Source organism: Diabrotica undecimpunctata, chromosome 5 (assembly GCF_040954645.1).
Source record: "Diabrotica undecimpunctata isolate CICGRU chromosome 5, icDiaUnde3, whole genome shotgun sequence".
NCBI lineage: Eukaryota > Metazoa > Arthropoda > Insecta > Coleoptera > Chrysomelidae > Diabrotica > Diabrotica undecimpunctata.
Window position 1 is genome coordinate 122,459,686 of NC_092807.1, and position 19,974 is coordinate 122,479,659.

The 19,974-nt window shown below is 36.9% G+C and overlaps 1 protein-coding gene across 2 annotated transcripts in view; it reads left to right on the plus strand.

Annotated features, from left to right (window-relative positions):
* Positions 1 to 19,974, plus strand: part of Neurl4 (neuralized E3 ubiquitin protein ligase 4) — a 306,909-nt gene that overhangs the window by 2,978 nt on the left and 283,957 nt on the right. For both annotated transcript variants that reach the window (XM_072532633.1, XM_072532632.1), the window contains exons 4-7: positions 5,374 to 5,651; positions 8,015 to 8,237; positions 9,449 to 9,745; positions 11,850 to 12,214. In XM_072532633.1, the coding sequence (XP_072388734.1) occupies positions 5,374 to 5,651; positions 8,015 to 8,237; positions 9,449 to 9,745; positions 11,850 to 12,214 (1,163 nt within the window). The remainder of the gene's footprint in view (positions 1 to 5,373; positions 5,652 to 8,014; positions 8,238 to 9,448; positions 9,746 to 11,849; positions 12,215 to 19,974) is intronic.

Consider the following 19,974-nt stretch of genomic DNA (forward strand, 5'->3'; position numbering starts at 1 on the left):
ACTTTCATAGATAAAGTATATATTATATTAGGATATATATATATAATAGATGTGCTGGATGGTTCTATGATGGTACAGCAAATGACTGAGCAATGGTTTGCTGCAAATAGGTTGGTTCTGAACAACAATAAAACAAATGATTTTGAACAATGAGAGATGTGGGGGATATGAATGCTGGAGTTAGCGAAATTGGATTTTTAGGAGTTTTTTGGTCCCAAAATTACGGGGGGCCCACATATTAATAACATGCAAAAAACTAAATAAAAATCTCTTTATTTTGAGAAATCTTTCAAAATGCATGTCACTGGAGACTATATATGTACTACATATCAGTCCATATTCCACTCACATCTTTCATTCTCTATCCTCGTCTGGGGTTATGCAGCTAACACTCATAGAGTATTTGGTCTGCAGAGAAAATCAGTAAGGGTCGTTTCTGGGTTATGATTTAGTGACGACTACCTTCAGGCTTATGAAAGATTGGGAATTCTTACTGTACCAGCACAGTACATTCAAAAAAACCTTCAATTCATGAAGAAGGATACCAATCTTTATAGAAGGCACAAAGATCAGCATGGTTATAATATCAGCATATTGGAGTTTGAAAAGGAATTTAAAAATAAAATGTCAAAAATATTGATAAAAAATTATTTTTATTCAATTCAACAATTTCACAGTTTCATCTATTCCAGGCCATGTGTTCTAGCAACGTGTTACTTGGTAAAATATCTAGAGCATCTTTTTCGATGAACTCTGCTTTTTTTTGTGGCCTCTGCATCGAATTTAACTGCTCTAGTACTTCGATTGTTATATGTCACAAGTGCATAATTATGATATCTTGACACTGTACTTATTCCAATGAAAGTTTACGTAGCTTTTCACCCACTCATCTCACTCACTCACCATGCTGACTTCACTCACTTCACTTACCTCGCTCAATCACTCACCTATTCACACTTCAATCACTTACCTCGCTCACTCAACTCACTCATCCACTCACTTCAATCACTCAATTTACTCACTCAATCACTCAACTCACTCACTCACTTCACTCAACTCACTCACCTCACTCACTTAACTCACTCATTCATAAATGCCTATAACTTCATCACTTTTGCACCGATCACTCTGAGACTTTAACTGGATATTCTTGAAGAGTTATACTGAAGTTATAATGACTTCAAAGTCAAGTTCAAGTTCAAAAAGTCCTTATAACTCATTTCGAAAACTTGGAAATTTTTCTTTCCTATTTTTATTCCTCTCATGAGTGAAAAGTACTGATCAGGATGGAAAATTGGTGATGCTTTTCGAAACAGCTTTACATTCTATTCAGTGAGTGAATGGGCTAAATCTCCTTTATTTTCGATATGGCCCTTTATGAGAAAATTATGGATTATAGACTTTAAATATGGTAAGGTATCCACCGCATATTTATATAAGTTAAACATTGGATAGTTTTTGTCTATTATTAAATGCACATCCCAATTTCATTTACTCCACGTTGGCCTTCCCCTTCATGCCACACAAAGCAACTTACTTCATTATTTTTTAAGTCATATACTGTGAAGTTGTACACAAAGAGCTTTGACACGTAATAAAATCCTGACGCATCGCAGTGTGGGCATGAAAGGATTGCTTGTAGATCGTAAACAGCTACATGCGCATTTTTGCCACTTTTTCTATCCATTTCCATTTCTGTTCGTACTAAATCCTTTTCGAATATATGTTGCTTGTATGAGGCCTTTAATGCTTCCTTTTCTTCTCCAATGCAATTTTCGTAGCCTACGCACTGCTCACATTGGTCTTTCTTGGGAACAAAAAAGGAAATGTTAAATTCCGTTTTATAAATATTATTATACATTAGGTAATTTGTAAATGTCTTCCCCTCTTCTTTCATTCCAGCCACATAATCCCTCCATCTGAAAGCTGTAGCCACATCCGCTACAGCTTTTCCACCACAGATGAATTCCTTTGTTGTATCTTTTCGGTAGTAGTGGTTTTTAATGCGAGGGATAGATTTTATATGTTTCCTGACTTTATCTCCTCTTCGACACTGCGAGCATAATTTCCGTGCTTCCCACGTTTCTCACACTCTATATCTATACCAGCAGACGTTTTTGACATTTTGCTGATAACAGTTCTTATTCATCATCATCATCATCATGGCTTATTCACTCCTGGCGGAGTGTTTGCCGCCCTTTTGGGATCTCTGATTTATTTATTGCGGAGAATCAGTCCGCTGTTGTTTTTTTTTTATTATTATAGCAGCGTGTGTGACTTGGCCCTGTCTACAATTTTCCTCCATTCTTTCCGGTCCTTACAGCGCTCCTTCCAATTGTAGATTCTCAGCTTCTTTATGTCTCCTAAGACTTGATCTCTCCATCTTGTTTTGGGTCTCCCCTTTGGTCTCTTTGTTGTTGGTCTCCATCCAGTTATTCGCTTTATCTCCAACAGTTCTTATTAGCCTATCATTAATGCCAAGAGAGTTTCGAAAGAAAGGTTTACGTAGCTTTTCGCCGTTCTTCTTGAAATAAAAAGCGTGATTTCCACCCCTCAGTTGGGTTAGAGAACTGTCATCGTTGACATGCTCTCTCTTGTCGTTTCCTCATTGCTGAGGATCGTGATTTCCTACAATGCGGGCTGTCAATTCTCTCCATCTCTTGCGATTTTGGGCTGCTCTCATGGACTCGGAAAACGTCTCTCCAGTGGCTTTCTGTACTTGATCTGACCATCGGATAGGTGAGCGTCCTCTGCCTCTACGTCCTTCTACGTTTCCGCACACAATTAGTCTTTCTAAGTTGTCATTGTCTCTTCTCGCAATGTGTCCAAAAAACTTTAAAACATTTGCAAGACACTGAGAGGAGAGTCTGGTCTGAATGTTTAGCTCTTCGAGAATCGACTGATTGGATCTGTGCTCCGTCCACGAGACGCGTAGCATTCGTCTCCAGCACCACATTTCGAATGCGTCAATCCTTTTCCTATCCTCTGATTTTATTGTCCATGTTTCGGCACCGTAACTGAAGATTGAAAAAATGAGTGTCCATACCAGTCTCATTTTGAGTTTTTTGGATAAAGAGCGGTCCTTCCATATTTTTGACAGTCGACTCATCGCGTTCTTGGCCATCCCTATTCTTCTGCGAATTTCCGTATGGGAGGAGGCTGCATTGCTTAAGGAAGATCCTAGATACGTGAACTCGTCTACTTTCTCGAATTGACTTAGGGCGCCTGTTGTTTGGAGGATATTCGCGTGGTCCACAATCATGATTTTTGTTTTCTGATTATTAATCTTGAGCCCACACTTGTTGCTTTCGGTTTCTACTCTCTTTATCAGTCTCGACATCTCCTCTTCAGATGTTGCTATCAGTGTTGTATCGTCTGCGAATCTTAAGTTTGAGATCTTTTTTCCTGCAATGGAGATGCCGCCTTGCACATCTTACATGCACGTAATTGTATTTTCCACGCACTATAGCGTCCATACATTGCCCAAGAAAATCTCTTTGCCTTTGTAGATCTCCTAGCTTCCAGTAATCCACAAAGATAGCTGCTCGTTCCTCGTCACTGAACTTATAGATACACTAAAACTTGCATCCACCGCAGGCTTGGCCCATTTTTATTGGAGCAATCTTCTTTTTCTTAGAGGAAATTGATGAATACGCCAATCCTAGGTTCCTTCTTTCTTTCGCGATCGTTTTGTGCCATTTTGCTGAATCAGATTTCATCTTCTTGACATTAGGTCTTTTTCATACGTTCATTGTTTTATTTTCATCAGGTAAAAAATCACGATCATCGTCACCATCGGTTGCAAACGGATCTTCTTCTGAACTTTCATGGCCTCCTTCGACCGCGCTTGCATGTTCTTCAAAGAGACTCCAAGGTACCATGGTTAGGGTCCTTGTCACTTTTAGTCACATTTTCTGCTTCCGCTTTAATACTAGCCTCGACAAACTCACCTTCCAAAATAAGTAAATTCAATTTTTTTTCATTCAATGGTTAATCAAGAGCAGTAGAACCTTCAATCTATTTTAAACAATTAGAAATCACTTAATCTAATCTTTACCTTTAACAGTGACAGCAGTACAGATCTGCTCAGGTCAGTCTCAACTTCAATAGACTTCATAGCATCAACCTCGACATATTCAGTCCCATTTACTACAGACTTACTGATAATGGGCTTTATCGATTCACTCCGAATTTCTGTTGTCATAAGAGAACCATACTTAACAAGCTCGCCCTCTGAAATAAATAACACAAAATCAGGTTTTTTCTATTGACAAGCAAGAGCAATTTTATTAGACCTTCAGTCTGTCTCGAACAACTAAAAATAACAATTGAAACTAACCTTCAACTTCCATATGAACAACAGTGTCTGTCTTCACATTTTTAGTCTCAACTTCTAGAGCTATCGTAGCATCGATCTTAACATTATCAGTCTCCATTTTCATATACCTGTTGTTAGTGGGTTGACTATTGAATAGATGCTTGAAAGTCTTGACTATCTATCCATCTGCTGGTATTGCTGTGTATAGTTTCCATTTCACTAGGAAGAGGGACTTTCTTTAAATGACTAGACTTATTATCTTTTACAACTTGCCAGTGCTCTGTAGGTGACCCTTCTGTGTCCACAGCGGACTTTGCCGACCTCATTAACACCATTACTCGATTACTTCTCTGTCTCTCCATTATAGAGTCTGCAAATAATAAACGGTTTTACATTATTTTGCTATTAAATAAACTAAATCTCGTTAGGATTGTAACGTTAAGGCAATTGTTCCTAATAAATCATTTCTACCAGATCGTCCCATTTAAACAGGTGTCACTTTGAGACATAATATAATAAAAATGAGTACGTGAGTGTTATTAAGAAAAGTGACATATTTTAATTGATACATTATATAAAACTGTTAGATTTATATTTTATAAGCATAATTTTAAAGCAAACTGTTATAATTTTAATGGCACTTTTCAAGAAAATACTAGAAACAAGCCACAGAGCAAATTTATTAGAAATTTTAAATGTGACGTTTTACTAAAAAAAAATGTACTTACCCTGTAATCATGTACTCCTACTACGTCTCGCACTCAACTGAATTATGTCGATATATCAATAGACGAACCATCCAACCTTTACACGGGCAAAGCGACATTTCCTCCTATCTCGCGGAAATCATTCGGAGTTTAGTTATGACACTACGTTCATAAAATTCGCCGTTTTTCGATTTTTTGTGTATTTATCTCGATTTGACAAAATTTTGAGATGTGACACTTTTCTCGTACATAAGCGATATATGTTTTTGCTTTTTATGTCGTTTTTGGGTACTTGTTATTTTAGATGATAATTAAATATTAAATATAATTTTATTGTAAAATTTTTAGGGAGATCTGGTTTTTTACATAAATGGTGAATCTCAAGGTGTGGGAGCTGAAGATCTACCTAATGTGGTATATGCCATTGTTGATTTATATGGAAAATGTGTTCAGGTTACCATTACCAGCCCAGCATTTCGAGAGCACAATAATGATGACTGTCTTAGTGGTAGTTCTGTTTTAGCTATTGACAATGACATTTTAAATGTTACTCTTGGAGGTGATCTTAGTGAACTTAGTATGAGTAGCAGCAATAGTCTAGATATCAGGATGGATATGAATGTCAGGTATGTTCATATTATATAAATGCTATAAATAATAAATTTATTCAGTGTCATATTTATAGGATAGTATTTTTTCTTTTGAAAAGTTTCAGAAACACTTCTTTAAGTCGTGAACATTAACCTTGCAAAACAAAAGCAAATGAATATTTAAAATATTCAACTGTTAAAACTAAAATTATTTCAGAAAATTTAAAACTAAATATGATTAATTTAAAAGTGAAACTTGATCCATAATACTGTAACTAATAAACTTTAATTCCCAAATTCTTTTCTCTATACAGGCAGACGTAAAAGGAAGATAGCACCGGTATTGGCCAAAATAAATAGATAAATAGAATGGCAAAAAAGAGAGCGACCCTCAAAAATGTCGAGATCTTAGTCCGCAAAAAGGAAACAATGCATAAGGCAGCTTCTGTCTGAAGGCTCGGCAATAGAACTTACCAAGCAGAATAAACAAGGCTTACCGCAAAAATGTGAGTTTTCGCCACAACAAACTGTAATTACGACTAATTACTTAATGTCTGCTGCCATTGCAACACTAAACTAAAAATGAATCAAAACTCGGCGTCTGGGTATTTTATACGCTATTACCAGACAACTTACTAAGCGTTAATATAAACACTTTTATTAGGTACCTTGGGAAGGAAAGTGCAGGTGTGTTTACATTACGCAATTGAACATAAAGCAAACACAGACGAAATTAATTATAGCGGGAACTGAAAATAAGATGTTGTCAGTTGCTATAAAACGGTCTATGAAATATTATAGGTACAGCACAATCAAAATTTTGAGGACCATTATTACTAGAAAAATGAACAGCTACATAGTGCTTGAATGGAACATTATAACGTTTAAGTATACAAAAACATTATGTATACTACAGGCTAGCTTATGGGCTAAATACCAAGAACATGGAGCCTCATAAGTGTATTTATACCTAACTCAAAACTGGATAGAAAATAGACAACTCCATGAGATGGATTCTTTCATTCTGAAATAAAGCTAGAAAAACTGCTCGGTAGGCACATTAGAGGCGGTGTATTGGTTGAAAGGCTGATATATCAGGGACAATATGCATTTAGAGCAGAATTATGTATGGAAACAGTACTGGAAATCAAGAGACGATGCTGTATGCACTTCTCGATGTAGATGGAGCAGTCAACACGTCCTACGAAGCAATGGCAAGGGTAATTCGATTTAAAGGAATAGCAGGTGGATAGACTGCATGTTGAAGAGCCATATAATTATACGCAATGGTGCCGGGATATACAGTGTCAGCACAAGTAGCCAGAGGTTGTTCGCATCTCCTCTCTTGTGAAATTTGGTTATGGATGGCTTGATAGCTAGATGCTGCAACGATAGATATCATGTCCTGGGCTATAAGATCATCTTAGCTTACGACAGACTTATTGGCAGAGATAAAATATAACAGGCTCTGACTATAGATACAGTTCTAAAATCGAAATTTATTTAGAGAGATTAAGTGCTCTGAATCTGGTGAGTGAAGTAAAGAAACACAGATATGTTACATTGCGTTTATAACATGGTAGTAAAATCAATAATAATATATGAATCAGCAGTACGGGGCCAAAAGTATAGCAAACAGGTCTAACCATCACATTAAGCAAGTTGCAAAAACTTACTTGCCTTGAAATTACACGCCAACAGCAGCTATGGCTCTACTAAACCTCCCTCTTCTTCACATCGTTGTAAGGGAGCAGGCTGGGATACTATAGACTGAGAGAAAACCTGAGAATCGTAGTGGTTAATTCAGGACATAGTAAATATCATAAATGAAATTAGGAATAACATGGATGATGACTTCAACCATATAACTTTCCAGGGCTTACCGATATAAGTGGCGGAAATGTAAACATTTATATTTCACTATAGGGCTTTTGAATTTCAGTGGATCAATATGTGCAGAAATAATCAAGCGAATAAGAGGACTCTCAGGAATTCTCTAGGCTAATCTGGGAGTGCCAAAATTTGATGAACTTGCCAGAAAAATCCTGGATCCGAGTTCAACCTAACTCCCACTGTATAGTATCCCGGTTACTGTAGTGAGTCAAATATACCCTGTCAAGTTCAAGGCAAAATTGATATCGGATTAGATGATATTGAACATGCGCTAATAGGGCTGGAGTACTGTCAGTCAAGTGACACCTGTACACAATGATGTTGTTTCGTGGAGACTTAAGCTGTAAAATATCTAACATTGTTACAATGATAAAAAACTTCAAAATCCTTGTAAAGAATAAATCTATTAACGTTCTACTGTGTTGGAGTTTTACAATGAAGTGTAACCATCAAAAGTTCTTTGTTTCAAATGAAACATATTCTAACACCAAATTTTTTAATTCTAGCTTGAGTTTACCAGAAGAAATACCCAGGCAAGATAGGTTACGTTTTCACGACAGATGTGGATCTTTGGTAAAGTTATCCAATGGTAACAGAAGCGCTGAACGACGTAGACCGCTTGATGAGTTCAACAACGGAGTTGTCATGACCCATCGGCCACTCAGGGATTCAGAACTGTTTGAAATTCGTATTGATAGACTGGTTGATAAGTGGAGTGGAAGCATAGAGGTGAATTTTAATTACCTTTTTAGTGTTCTTTCATAACAAATTTTATATTATCCTTTTACAAGGTTTAAAGACGAAACGAGAGCTATATAATAAGTAATGGCTTATCTCTTCGGGTCAGTGAATTATCAGTTATAATTATTGGTATATTCATTATTACTACAATATTTCTGTTTTTTGGTGTCTTAATGCCCTCTAGGTAGGGATCAATGATTGAGCGTTCACTTGAGCTGTAAGACCGCCTCTTTGTATCTAGCCTACTTTACCCGCTAGTCACAATTCAAAGCCGCAATTCCTTGAACTCTAAATGTTAACTTGGTACATAGTTTCCTCTTGAGGTAAGACCATAAGTTATCTGGGAGTACCTAAAGTTGTTTATACCTAAACTAACATGAAGCTTTAAATTATTTTGTTTATTAAATTTTATACTAAAATTACAGCAACCAATATTTTTGACAATTTTTCGAAAAAATTAATCGTATTATTAATTATATTAATATGTAATTAATATTATTAATATTATGTATAAACGTATCGTTTCAAGAAAAAAACATGATTAAAGTGTCAAATACATACTGGTAGTTCAGATTTCTTTCCTAGGTGGCGTAGTTACCCTACCGGACAAACGGTGTGAGTTGTCGTCCTAGCATTTTATATATAGATATTATATAGATAGAGCTAGTAACTCAAGCAACTGGTGTCTCAGAAAGTACAGGGAAAAGTGAAGCATGTTCAATGATCTCACAATTATTTCCTTCCAAATTTCACTCTACTAGAATTTTCTCTAGTTCTTCTAAGTTCTTCTAAGGTTTATTTATAAACAAAGTTTGTGTAATGTAAATAGTTAAACAAATTGTAAATATTTTAAATCAACATTATTATAAAGAGATGAAATTATTTTTTCGACAGTGATGAAAGAAAGTCGTAGAATTTTATTACTACATAACATCTTTCGACATAAGAGACAAAATAAATGCGTCGCACTGACTAAGCAATTTTCACGCTAAGATAAACATCAAGTGTTTATTGGAAATAACAGACATCATGTGAGCTGTACTTTACACTATGTGTAGATCCGTTCCTGTTTTTAGGATTTATTGTTTTTTCGAGCATGCGTATTTCCAAAGTTCATGAAGTTTTAAAACATGTAAATTTAATAGTACTGATTATTTATTAAGCCGATATTTATATAAAAAATAATTATTTATTTTTAGATGGGTATTACAACTCACAACCCCAATACACTTGTCTTTCCTGCCACTATGACAAATATGCGCAGTGGTACGATAATGATGTCAGGCTGTGGTATATTAACAAATGGTAAGGGAACTAGGAGAGAGTACGGTGACTTCAATTTGGACGAATTAACAGAAGGCGATCGAGTTGGAATGATGAGAAAACCGGATGGAAATTTGCATTATTTTATAAATGGTTTAGATCAAGGTGTTGCTGCTCAAAGAGTTCCGTCCACTGTGTGGGGTGTTATTGATCTATATGGTATGACTATTAAGGTAAGACAACTATCAATTTTTTTATTTCAGTACGGTGGCGTAAAATTCCTTTTTTTTTTTTAGAATATTATAAATTTGACATATCTTAAAGAAGCTTCATATCTTAAAGAACATTTTTGAGGCATATTTTAAAACTATTTTGTTCCACATAAATTTACATTGTGCTCAGAGAATTGAAAGTTGATTTTTAGAGGGCACCTTATATTTTATTTGTTTAGAGACCTATCGATCGATGGTATTTTATGGTTAAGTTTCCTATTTGCGACATGTAAGGAGAGGTGGTAAATATGAGACATTAAGATTGCTTTTAGTGGGTAGGATAGAAGGAAGATAATTAGGACTAAATGGCAGATGAACGTCTACACGCTGGAAGCATATATCACCTGAAGATATATGGTATTTAAAAAGTACATTTTTTAATATACCTTACACAAAGTATTTTGAAAAGTATAGGTATAGGTACACTAATCTCGATCAATTCGTTTCTAGCCATCATATATTTATTCTAAGCATGTTTAAATTAAAAACGGTATGAAAAATAACCTAACAAAATACAGACATTAAATAAGAAGTAAAAAATTAAAAGAATATCTGCCAATAAAAGATTCGATTCGTAACGATTGTCAAAATTTAAAAGTCATCAATGTCATCTAATTAATAACAATATTGAATCATCCGTTTAAATTTTTATGACACTACTCGTTTTAAAATAATTTTATATAAATACAATTATTATTTTTTAAACATCTTATTTAGTACTATACCATCATTTTTCTTCGATTGAGATTCTACTTGTACATACTTTAACAGTTGTACATACTGTACTACTGGATATTTTAACAACTGCCTTGCAGGGATATTTTTCCCGGTTTTGGAAGTGTAGGTCAGTCCTTTATTGATGTTATATTTCTTCTGATTACTTTTCCCGCGATATTTACACATTTATTTCTTTTCCTCTTTCTTGTTTTATTCTCCTTAAATTCAGGATCACTGTTACCATTATCACTTTAATCTGGGTCCAAATCATCGCTCATTTTCTTGATATCACTGTTACTAGACATTATTAAAATTATAGAAAACAAACAACACTTCATTCAGACTACTTAGAATGACAACTGTGTAAAAACTGGATATAACGGGTTTTCATTCTCAATGCCCGAAATGGCGACATATTCTCGAACTCTACTGGCAAAACTACTAACTGGATATGTTCAGTTCTCACTCTAATATGTGTATTCGATCTACATGAATCGAGTCACGAAAAACCAATTTTTACTAAAAAGTGGTATTTAAGGACTTCATTATTCTGGGCTACTCAATTATTTATATGTGGTCCAAGACAAAAGAAGATTGTTAATCATAAAGGCTATAGCGGGATAAGATGGTCAAAATTGCACCATGCTCAATTCAGTTTTGGGTCTGGCCATTCGAAAGTACATTATTAAAAACTCACTCAGTTAAATTTTCATGGCACTAGGTGCCTCTGGGGGTTCGCTATGGGAAAAAACGTATTTAAAAAAAAATTGGACGCTGTATTGCTGCAAAAAATCTGAAAAAATTCATGAAGGCGTATTTTAATAACACAAAACTGCCTGATTTTTTTCAGATTTTTAGCTTGAAAATTGAGCCCAGGAAAAATATTTGAAATTTTCAGTGATATTTTAGGTTATGTCGGAAATTTTTGGCCAACTTTAAAATAATGTTTTTTTATGGGTTTTTTCCCGTTCTTTCGAATGGCATAGATATTATTATCATTTTCAACGTGGAAAATGCCTAAAAATTGAAAAAACTGTTTTTTTTTTTGGCATTTTTCTGAAGTTTTTGACTCATAACCTCAACAACATACACATAAATTAATAATAATTCATATTTTTATATGTATTCTTATCTTTACGATCGAAATAAGCTATTAAAACTATTATTTTTCCCTACAGCATGCTCCAAAAACCGAAAAACCCCGTTTTCTCCATGTTTTTACTACATAACCTCAAAAGATTCCGAAAAATGAATCGTGAATTAGAACGCACTTCAAAAAGTTGTGGAATTTTAAGCTAGCGAATATATAAATCGAGACATTTATTAAATATAAACATTAATTTTTTAGGTATCTATAGTAGAACGAGATGAACGTGAAGAGCAAAATCTGATCACTCGTAAAAATACGCGAGATCAGCAAATTCACCTTCCTGAACCCAGTTCCCTCCAAGATTTCTACGATCGTCTTACGTTTCATCCAAACTGTGGTACCCATGCGGAAGTTATCAATAACAACAGAACTGCTCATCGGCCGAATGCTGCTGACGATTTTAATAACGGAGTAGTCCTGACGGCTCGACCTCTTAAAACAGGGGAATTGTTTGAAGTAAGATTGGATAGAGTCGTTACTAAATGGGCAGGATCTATAGAGATCGGTGTAACGACACATAGCGCAGTTGATTTGGATTTTCCATTCACTATGACTAATGTTAGGTAAGTTAAATATAGTACTTTTGAGAGTCTTTCAGTTTTCACGTATTGTTGTGTTTTAAGGATGTTGAGAGTTATTTGACTAATATACTCCTGACAGTTGCCAGGAGTATATTAGTCAGATGTGAAAATATTATCGAATTAAAGGGTGTAACAAATCGTAGCACCTACGGCCGTGACGGTCCTGGACTGCCGGTGACTTCAAATCCATTAGAACGGACCGGGGAGTATGAACGATAACTGTGTGTTCTATTTTCAGAGATAAGTTTGTTATCGCTTGACCATATATATATATATATATATATATATATATATATATATATATATATATATATATATATATATATATATATATATATATATATATATATATATATATATATATATATATATATATATATATATACGTTCGAATTATCGGGTAAAGTGGTCTGTAATGAAAATCTTTCTTTTTTCTGAGATACTCAATATTTCGCCATTTATTTAATAGCTTCCTCAGGAGTAAACTAAAACAATTTGAACATTACAAAAAATGGCGTACAAATACATTTTAAAACACTCACAGAATTTAAAAGATTTCGCAAATAAAAACTGACATTGAAGTATTTGAAATATTGAATGTCAAGATTAAATTGTCTTAAGCACGTTCGTTACAGCTATACGATAAAAAATTAACATTATTTCAAATGTAAAAATATATATGTAAATGCATCTCAAGAAATAATTAACATATTAATAATTAAATAATTAATATTACATTAATAAAAATAAAAACACTTTAAATTATAAAACGGACACTGGACAGTTAAGTAACATTTTGTAACATTGTAACATATTGAACAAACTTATTAAACTGTTTATTCGGGCTGTTGGGCCGTTGTCTTCTGTTGAGATTTGTTCTCGACGTTTCGCCAACACTAGGGGTTGGCATCTTCTGGAGATGTTGATGCTTCGCTTGTAAGCAGAAACTGACGACGCGTTGTACTACGGAGGCAATATTTATAATTCCCACTCGCCTCCCCTCCACTGGTTTCGGCTTGAGGGGGCGTGTCGTTGTTTATAGTAGCTTTTCTATCTCCGTGTTTGGCGGGAAGGGCGTTTGTGGATTTTAATACTGGTATCCATGTTTTGTTGATTTTTAGTCCTTCTTCTATCCTATTGAAATTGTTTGGGTGCTTGTATATTTCCACCGCTTCCCGATATAACCGTGGGTAGTACTGTGAAGTTTTGTCCAGCATCTGTGTTTCTTCAAATAGTATTCGATGTTCTCCGCTTCCCAAAGCGTGTTCGGCAACGGCAGATTTGTCGATATGTCCTAAACGACAATGGCTTTTATGTTCATTTATCCTGGTGTTGGTGTGTCTTTTTGTGGTTCCCACATATACCATTCCACATGTGCATGGTATTCGGTATACTCCGGCCGTTGCTAATGGGTCGCGTTTGTCTTTTACCGATCTTAAACAATCCTTGATCTTCTTTGTAGGTCTGAAGATGGTCTTTATGTTGGCTTTCTTGAGTATTCGCCCAATTCTGTCCGTTACCCCCGATATATAGGGCAAGAACGCTTTCCCTTTACATTCTGTTTCTTCGTCCCTTCTTCTAGATACGTTGTTCATCGCCTTGTGTATTTCTCTTCTGGTGTACCCATTAGAGGTGAGCGCTTTTTCAATATAAAGAAGTTCACTTTGGAGATGTTGTGGTTCACAAATTCTCTTCGCCCTCTCTGCCAAAGTTTTGATGATACCTTGTTTTTGGCTAGGATGATGATTTGAGTTCCTGTTTAGGTATCTGTCTGTGTGTGTAGGTTTTCGATACACTTTATGTCCTAAGTGACCTTCCTTTCGATTTACTAATACATCCAGGAACGCTAGTTGTTGAGCTTTTTCTGTTTCCATCGTAAATTGAATATTTGGATGTAGTGTATTTATATAAGCCAGGAAATCGTTTAGTTTTTCTGCTCCGTGACCCCAAATCACAAAGGTGTCATCAACGTATCTGAACCATACCCTAGGCTTGTATGCTGAGTCCATTATCTTCTTCTCTAAATGCTCCATGAAAAGGTTGGCTACGACCGGGCTTAGTGGGCTTCCCATTGCTACTCCATCCATCTGTTCATAAATTTGGTCTTCCCATGAAAAGTATGTGGTAGTTAGGCAAATACGGTATAATTCCACCATATCCTTGGCAACTAGTCCCTCAATTAAATTCAGAACGTCTTCTAGGGGGACTCTTGTAAATAGGGAAACCACATCAAAACTAACAAGAATGTCAGATTCCTGCAAAGTTATTCCTTTGATCTTCTCAATAAAATGGGCGGAGTCTTTTACAAAGGCATCGTTTTTTCCTATATGTGGTTGTAAAATATCGGCCAGATGTTTTGCAAGGCTGTAAGACGGAGATCCTATGGAGCTCACAATAGGGCGGAGAGGTACATCGTCTTTGTGTATTTTCGGCAAGCCATACAAGCGTGGTGGGACTGCTTCGCTGTTGCATATTCTTGGCTTTATCTCCTCTGGTATGGACGAAGATTTAATAAGTCTGTTGATTTTCCGTAGGGTGACTGCTGTGGGATCTTTTTTAAGTTTCTTATAAACCGCAGGATCTAGAAGATTTTGTATTTTCGTTTTGTAGTCGGCTGTCTTCATTACGATCGTGGCGTTTCCCTTGTCTGCTGGTAAAATTACAACATCTTTGTCTGCGTTTAACGATTTTATGGCACGTATTTCTTGGTGGCTCAAATTATTTTTCGGTGTCTTAGCTTTATGCAAAATTCTTGCTGATTCTGTCCTTATTTCTTCAGCTGCTTCGATTGGTAAGTTGCGGATCGCAGACTCTATATTAGCGATGATGTCTTCTTTGGGTATAACTTTAGGCACAATCGCAAAATTTCCCCCTTTGGCTAACAATGATGTTTCAGCTGAATTTAAAACTTTATCTGAAAGATTGACCACTGTTCTTTCTGTGTTTTGTTCTGATTCTACCTCCTTATGTTTGGTTAAGCGTTCGTATTTGTTTTTCTGGCGTTCAGTGTTCCTTTCTAGTTCATTTTCCATTTTTCTGTAACAAATGGATTCAATTTTATTCCAATCTTCATATTTCAACCTGCTGCTCAAAACGTAAAACAAATCTAGAAGCTCTTTGTCAACCTTCGCCAAATTTCGTCTGGTGTCATGTATTCGTTCTCGTAATAGTGCTTTTTCCATGCGTGTATATATTCTATTGGCTTGACTTGTTCTGATGGATCGATTCGTTCGTAAGAAGTTCGGTAGTACCCCGTTGTCTCGACATCGTGATAGAAAAGCTAACGACGCAAGAAGTTGAGCTTTCTTCTTCCGTAGACAATCTAGTCTTCTGTAGTATGTAGTTACCTCCTCCCCGTAGAGGCGACTGATAAATTGCGTTAGGCTTTCACGGCCATCGTCTAACTTATTAAACTGTTTATTCGGGCTGTTGGGCCGTTGTCTTCTGTTGAGATTTGTTCTCGACGTTTCGCCAACACTAGGGGTTGGCATCTTCTGGAGATGTTGATGCTTCGCTTGTAAGCAGAAACTGACGACGCGTTGTACTACGGAGGCAATATTTATAATTCCCACTCGCCTCCCCTCCACTGGTTTCGGCTTGAGGGGGCGTGTCGTTGTTTATAGTAGCTTTTCTATCTCCGTGTTTGGCGGGAAGGGCGTTTGTGGATTTTAATACTGGTATCCATGTTTTGTTGATTTTTAGTCCTTCTTCTATCCTATTGAAATTGTTTGGGTGCTTGTATATTTCCACCGCTTCCCGATATAACCGTGGGTAGTACTGTGAAGTTTTGTCCAGCATCTGTGTTTCTTCAAATAGTATTCGATGTTCTCCGCTTCCCAAAGCGTGTTCGGCAACGGCAGATTTGTCGATATGTCCTAAACGACAATGGCTTTTATGTTCATTTATCCTGGTGTTGGTGTGTCTTTTTGTGGTTCCCACATATACCATTCCACATGTGCATGGTATTCGGTATACTCCGGCCGTTGCTAATGGGTCGCGTTTGTCTTTTACCGATCTTAAACAATCCTTGATCTTCTTTGTAGGTCTGAAGATGGTCTTTATGTTGGCTTTCTTGAGTATTCGCCCAATTCTGTCCGTTACCCCCGATATATAGGGCAAGAACGCTTTCCCTTTACATTCTGTTTCTTCGTCCCTTCTTCTAGATACGTTGTTCATCGCCTTGTGTATTTCTCTTCTGGTGTACCCATTAGAGGTGAGCGCTTTTTCAATATAAAGAAGTTCACTTTGGAGATGTTGTGGTTCACAAATTCTCTTCGCCCTCTCTGCCAAAGTTTTGATGATACCTTGTTTTTGGCTAGGATGATGATTTGAGTTCCTGTTTAGGTATCTGTCTGTGTGTGTAGGTTTTCGATACACTTTATGTCCTAAGTGACCTTCCTTTCGATTTACTAATACATCCAGGAACGCTAGTTGTTGAGCTTTTTCTGTTTCCATCGTAAATTGAATATTTGGATGTAGTGTATTTATATAAGCCAGGAAATCGTTTAGTTTTTCTGCTCCGTGACCCCAAATCACAAAGGTGTCATCAACGTATCTGAACCATACCCTAGGCTTGTATGCTGAGTCCATTATCTTCTTCTCTAAATGCTCCATGAAAAGGTTGGCTACGACCGGGCTTAGTGGGCTTCCCATTGCTACTCCATCCATCTGTTCATAAATTTGGTCTTCCCATGAAAAGTATGTGGTAGTTAGGCAAATACGGTATAATTCCACCATATCCTTGGCAACTAGTCCCTCAATTAAATTCAGAACGTCTTCTAGGGGGACTCTTGTAAATAGGGAAACCACATCAAAACTAACAAGAATGTCAGATTCCTGCAAAGTTATTCCTTTGATCTTCTCAATAAAATGGGCGGAGTCTTTTACAAAGGCATCGTTTTTTCCTATATGTGGTTGTAAAATATCGGCCAGATGTTTTGCAAGGCTGTAAGACGGAGATCCTATGGAGCTCACAATAGGGCGGAGAGGTACATCGTCTTTGTGTATTTTCGGCAAGCCATACAAGCGTGGTGGGACTGCTTCGCTGTTGCATATTCTTGGCTTTATCTCCTCTGGTATGGACGAAGATTTAATAAGTCTGTTGATTTTCCGTAGGGTGACTGCTGTGGGATCTTTTTTAAGTTTCTTATAAACCGCAGGATCTAGAAGATTTTGTATTTTCGTTTTGTAGTCGGCTGTCTTCATTACGATCGTGGCGTTTCCCTTGTCTGCTGGTAAAATTACAACATCTTTGTCTGCGTTTAACGATTTTATGGCACGTATTTCTTGGTGGCTCAAATTATTTTTCGGTGTCTTAGCTTTATGCAAAATTCTTGCTGATTCTGTCCTTATTTCTTCAGCTGCTTCGATTGGTAAGTTGCGGATCGCAGACTCTATATTAGCGATGATGTCTTCTTTGGGTATAACTTTAGGCACAATCGCAAAATTTCCCCCTTTGGCTAACAATGATGTTTCAGCTGAATTTAAAACTTTATCTGAAAGATTGACCACTGTTCTTTCTGTGTTTTGTTCTGATTCTACCTCCTTATGTTTGGTTAAGCGTTCGTATTTGTTTTTCTGGCGTTCAGTGTTCCTTTCTAGTTCATTTTCCATTTTTCTGTAACAAATGGATTCAATTTTATTCCAATCTTCATATTTCAACCTGCTGCTCAAAACGTAAAACAAATCTAGAAGCTCTTTGTCAACCTTCGCCAAATTTCGTCTGGTGTCATGTATTCGTTCTCGTAATAGTGCTTTTTCCATGCGTGTATATATTCTATTGGCTTGACTTGTTCTGATGGATCGATTCGTTCGTAAGAAGTTCGGTAGTACCCCGTTGTCTCGACATCGTGATAGAAAAGCTAACGACGCAAGAAGTTGAGCTTTCTTCTTCCGTAGACAATCTAGTCTTCTGTAGTATGTAGTTACCTCCTCCCCGTAGAGGCGACTGATAAATTGCGTTAGGCTTTCACGGCCATCGTCTAACTTATTAAACTGTTTATTCGGGCTGTTGGGCCGTTGTCTTCTGTTGAGATTTGTTCTCGACGTTTCGCCAACACTAGGGGTTGGCATCTTCTGGAGATGTTGATGCTTCGCTTGTAAGCAGAAACTGACGACGCGTTGTACTACGGAGGCAATATTTATAATTCCCACTCGCCTCCCCTCCACTGGTTTCGGCTTGAGGGGGCGTGTCGTTGTTTATAGTAGCTTTTCTATCTCCGTGTTTGGCGGGAAGGGCGTTTGTGGATTTTAATACTGGTATCCATGTTTTGTTGATTTTTAGTCCTTCTTCTATCCTATTGAAATTGTTTGGGTGCTTGTATATTTCCACCGCTTCCCGATATAACCGTGGGTAGTACTGTGAAGTTTTGTCCAGCATCTGTGTTTCTTCAAATAGTATTCGATGTTCTCCGCTTCCCAAAGCGTGTTCGGCAACGGCAGATTTGTCGATATGTCCTAAACGACAATGGCTTTATAAAATATAGCAAAAAAAAAAAAAAAAAAAAGGGAAAGCGTTCTTGCCCTATATATCGGGGGTAACGGACAGAATTGGGCGAATACTCAAGAAAGCCAACATAAAGACCATCTTCAGACCTACAAAGAAGATCAAGGATTGTTTAAGATCGGTAAAAGACAAACGCGACCCATTAGCAACGGCCGGAGTATACCGAATACCATGCACATGTGGAATGGTATATGTGGGAACCACAAAAAGACACACCAACACCAGGATAAATGAACATAAAAGCCATTGTCGTTTAGGACATATCGACAAATCTGCCGTTGCCGAACACGCTTTGGGAAGCGGAGAACATCGAATACTATTTGAAGAAACACAGATGCTGGACAAAACTTCACAGTACTACCCACGGTTATATCGGGAAGCGGTGGAAATATACAAGCACCCAAACAATTTCAATAGGATAGAAGAAGGACTAAAAATCAACAAAACATGGATACCAGTATTAAAATCCACAAACGCCCTTCCCGCCAAACACGGAGATAGAAAAGCTACTATAAACAACGACACGCCCCCTCAAGCCGAAACCAGTGGAGGGGAGGCGAGTGGGAATTATAAATATTGCCTCCGTAGTACAACGCGTCGTCAGTTTCTGCTTACAAGCGAAGCATCAACATCTCCAGAAGATGCCAACCCCTAGTGTTGGCGAAACGTCGAGAACAAATCTCAACAGAAGACAACGGCCCAACAGCCCGAATAAACAGTTTAATAAGTTAGACGATGGCCGTGAAAGCCTAACGCAATTTATCAGTCGCCTCTACGGGGAGGAGGTAACTACATACTACAGAAGACTAGTTGTCTACGGAAGAAGAAAGCTCAACTTCTTGCGTCGTTAGCTTTTCTATCACGATGTCGAGACAACGGGGTACTACCGAACTTCTTACGAACGAATCGATCCATCAGAACAAGTCAAGCCAATAGAATATATACACGCATGGAAAAAGCACTATTACGAGAACGAATACATGACACCAGACGAAATTTGGCGAAGGTTGACAAAGAGCTTCTAGATTTGTTTTACGTTTTGAGCAGCAGGTTGAAATATGAAGATTGGAATAAAATTGAATCCATTTGTTACAGAAAAATGGAAAATGAACTAGAAAGGAACACTGAACGCCAGAAAAACAAATACGAACGCTTAACCAAACATAAGGAGGTAGAATCAGAACAAAACACAGAAAGAACAGTGGTCAATCTTTCAGATAAAGTTTTAAATTCAGCT